The 3,454-nt window shown below is 52.8% G+C and overlaps 1 protein-coding gene across 1 annotated transcript; it reads right to left on the minus strand.

Moving 5' to 3' along the window:
* Positions 1–453: 453 nt before the first annotated feature.
* On the minus strand, positions 454–3,188 carry ZNF703 (zinc finger protein 703). The gene is made up of 2 exons (XM_033949821.1): positions 2,807–3,188; positions 454–2,175 (listed from the first exon to the last, which is right to left on the minus strand). Exons 1-2 carry the CDS (start codon positions 3,074–3,076, stop codon positions 895–897), a joined length of 1,551 nt encoding a protein of 516 aa, XP_033805712.1. The 5' UTR covers positions 3,077–3,188; the 3' UTR covers positions 454–894.
* Between the last annotated feature and the right edge of the window lie 266 nt (positions 3,189–3,454).

Here is a 3,454-nt window from a genome sequence, read left to right on the forward strand (position 1 = left end):
CCCCCTTCAAATCTCAGAAGCCCCGTATAGCATTCCAGCAGCATTAATCTCCTCCAGTAATCAAAGCTCCTATAGCCCTGATTTTTACTAGATTTTCCCACGTACACATTCTGGGGAGGGGGGGGAAATAAAACAAAACACAAATATTTTGTAATTATATATTAATAAAATAAATCAAAATATGCAGGTTTTTTCAGAAGATAAAAAGCAAATTAAGTCCCGATTTTGTATTACCTATATATAATATTCTTCCATCAGCTGCACCATGACTGATATAGGAAATACAAAAAAAGTGTTCGAGATCTGAAATTTTGTTTATCATAAAAACATTCGGTTTTATTGTTCATAATACATTCCAGATACTTTATGTAGAATGCTTTGGCTTTCTAGAAATGGAGTGGGATTTGGTAAAGAAAACAATGGGAAATGGGCGGAAAAAAAAAAAACACCAAATATAGTCAAGTTCTCATTTATTAACAAAATAAGACTTACCAATTTTGATAGCACTGCCATCGAGGGTTACTTTTCCCCCTCCCACCCCAAATACATTACAAAAAATATTACATCTCTTTAACTGTACAAAAGAAACAAAATGGAATTCTAAATAAGATTGAGGAAAAAATGTACTCCGTGTGAAGCATCATGCAAGCAAATCCCCAGAAGAGATAGCAAAAAAAAAACAAAAAACAACAAAAAACGTTAAAAAATAAAAGATAGATAAAAATATGAAAATGGAAAACCCAAAAAAGATGCAGAGAAAGGAGGATACTTTTTTTTTGGAGACATAGACTTTGCATACCATTGATTCATTGGTGTAAATAATGCACTTATCTTCCCAGCTTTAAGCTAAATATACAGGAAATAAATACATAAGTGTCTGGACTGGTGGATGGGTTACTGGTATCCAAGCGCTGAAGCCGAGGTTAGCCTTTGTCCATATAGTGCATATGGTGAGTAGTAAGGTCCTGCTGTGGGCAAGGAGGGCACAGGAAGGCCACTGGCTGCACTCAGGTGGCTTTTGCCGTAAGGGTGGTATCTGCTTAGTCCCAAAGTGTGCGGACTCCTCAAGGACAAAGATCCAGGACTACCCGGACCTGTGGGTGGAAGGTGGAGGTGGCAAGAAGCTGCTGAGCTAGGGTAGCCCCCCAACAGTTTGTCGGCCCCGGGCAAGGCGGTATGAGTCCGCAGATGGGCGAGCAGTTCCTCGGAGCTGGCGAAGCGCTTGTCGCACGGTCCGCCTACTGCCACCCAGTTGCATATATGGGGCAGGGGGTCGCTGGGCAGCAGGAAGCCATAGGTGTAAAGTGGGTGAGCGGAGGAGGACAGCGGGTGGCCCGGGTACACCAGTGGGTAGCTAGATTTGAGTGCTGCTGGTTCGTGAACGCAGCTAGAGCAGCTGGAGCCGGACGCTGCAGGGTAGCTCAGGCAGTATGGGTCCCGGCACAATCCTTGCATGAAGGTGGGTGGTGAGGCTCCACTCAGTGGGCTGGAGCTGGGCGGCTTGCCAGCTAGTGCCAATTGGTTGCTCACCAGGCTGGACTTGGCATGCTCCAACCCTGGCACGTAGGGCGTTGGGTATCCGGTCGCATAGGCACCCACAATGGATCCATGATAACCCAAGCCGGAGGGTGGCAATGGGAAGACCGATGGGCCAGCTTTGTAGGGTGACACAGGTGCCACGTGGCCCGAACTCAGTGCCGGCGGATCCACCTTGCCGGCTGCCACTTCCCCCGGCTCCGTGCTGGATCGGCCAGCAGCAGCTGCGGCGCAGGAAGGTGTGGTCGTCTCCAAGGTTCCCTTGGTCGCTTCGGGCTCCTTATCCGGGCTGTCGCTCCTCTTAGTGTCAGGCGAGGAGATCCGGCTCGATGGTGATGGCGTATGCGCTGGGAAAGGTGGGCAAGCGGCGCTGGGCACTCGGAAGCTAGCCTTGCTCTCCAGCCCACCGCCCCCGCCGTCCTTGCGTGCCTCACCCCCGCCTTTGGAGTAGGGCTTAAAACTAGACTTGTCCTCCAGCGGAGCATCACCCAGCTTCAGTGAGCCAGAGCGGCCTGAATCCTTGTCGCTGAGGCCACCGGAAGTCACTGGCGTTAGCTTGGAGGATGGTGGCGGGTCCGGTTTGCCGATCTGTGAGCAGGTCTGAGCCAACAGTGCCAGGGGACTCTTCTTGGCATCCAGCTGTAGAAGAGAGAACAAACAGGGAGGTAAGAAAGCAGCAGGGTGTCCCGAAGACAAGTATGCACGGGAGGAAGCACACATTTAAACACAGGGGGACCAGCAAATGTAGGTTATTTTACTTCTACACTGGACAATATTCTTCTCGGGTCAGATTCGGGATCCCTGGATGCTATTCCCTCCCCCCCCCCGAAAAGTGATGAAGGAGGGTGTAAAGTCACAGATCGCCATAAGGGCAGTTCCCAAATATCTTCTTCGGACTAGATTCCCCGGCCCAAGTGCGGATCCGGGTGGAAAGGGGCCGCCGCAAGATCAGGACTTCCTGTATTATTTTTTTTATTATTTAACATGAAACGGAATCCACGCAACGCAAAGGAAAAAAAAACAACAACCCCAAAACATACCAACAAACTGATATTGAGCGGGAGGGGGGGAGGAACAATTGTTAAAGAGGTGAAAGCAATCTCTCTCCCCCAAGAGTCTAGGAAGATTAACACGCAATGGCACAGTCAACCTCGCTATACCGCGCCGCGGACATCGCAGAGCAACGACAGTCGCCGATCAGGAACCAGGGGAGGGGTAAGGAGGGAATCTGGGTGGGGAAGGCATCAGGACTTGAGGGAGAAAGGCTTACCTCGATGGGGCTGACCGGGGTGGAAGAGAGGGGCTGCAGGTACTCCGGGTGCAGCAGGTGGCCGCCGTGCGCACTCAACATCTTCAGCACCCTGATGGGGAGCCGGCTGGCTTGGCGGACGGGATCTGCTGGGGGCAAGAGGGGGAGCGGGGCGGCCGGAGGGGAGGCTCTCCCGCCGCCGGCGGAGCGCGGGCAGGAGGCGCTCTCCGAACCGCTGCTAGTGTCGACGCCGCCGGTCCTCGCCTTACATCGGGTGGGAGACAAGCTCATTTGGAGCCAGCGGAAAAAAAAGAGAGACCGGGGGGGGGGAAGGGAGCTCCGAGCTCCTGCACCAGCAGCACCAGCCCAGCCTCGTCTCCGCCACACTGCGACTAGCAGGGCAGCGGCTCCGGCGCTGCCAAGGCATGGCGCCCGCAGCCAATCAGCGAGCCTCGCTGCGCCCGTAGGCGGGGCTTGCGCGGGGAAGAGGAAAAATGAAACACCCAAGAGGGAGGGGGGACCCTTAAAGGGATGAGCACAGAGTTCTGACTCGTCCTTATCTCCTGGGACCAGGGCGCCGGTCTACAGGAGGCGGTGCTTTTCTCGAGCTCTGCACAAAAAGGGACAGCTCAGCACTGTGGCCACATACAACCGGTACGCATAATGGAT

Source organism: Geotrypetes seraphini, chromosome 6, assembly GCF_902459505.1.
Source record: "Geotrypetes seraphini chromosome 6, aGeoSer1.1, whole genome shotgun sequence".
Taxonomy (NCBI): domain Eukaryota; kingdom Metazoa; phylum Chordata; class Amphibia; order Gymnophiona; family Dermophiidae; genus Geotrypetes; species Geotrypetes seraphini.

Excerpts from the sequence above, each read along its gene's own strand:
- ZNF703 (XM_033949821.1), bottom strand. The coding sequence starts at position 3,076 with ATGAGCTTGTCTCCCACCCGATGTAAGGCGAGGACCGGCGGCGTCGAC. Across the intron at positions 2,176-2,806 it reads CCCCGGTCAGCCCCATCGAG|CTGGATGCCAAGAAGAGTCC; the intron begins GTAAGCCTTTCT and ends TCTCTTCTACAG.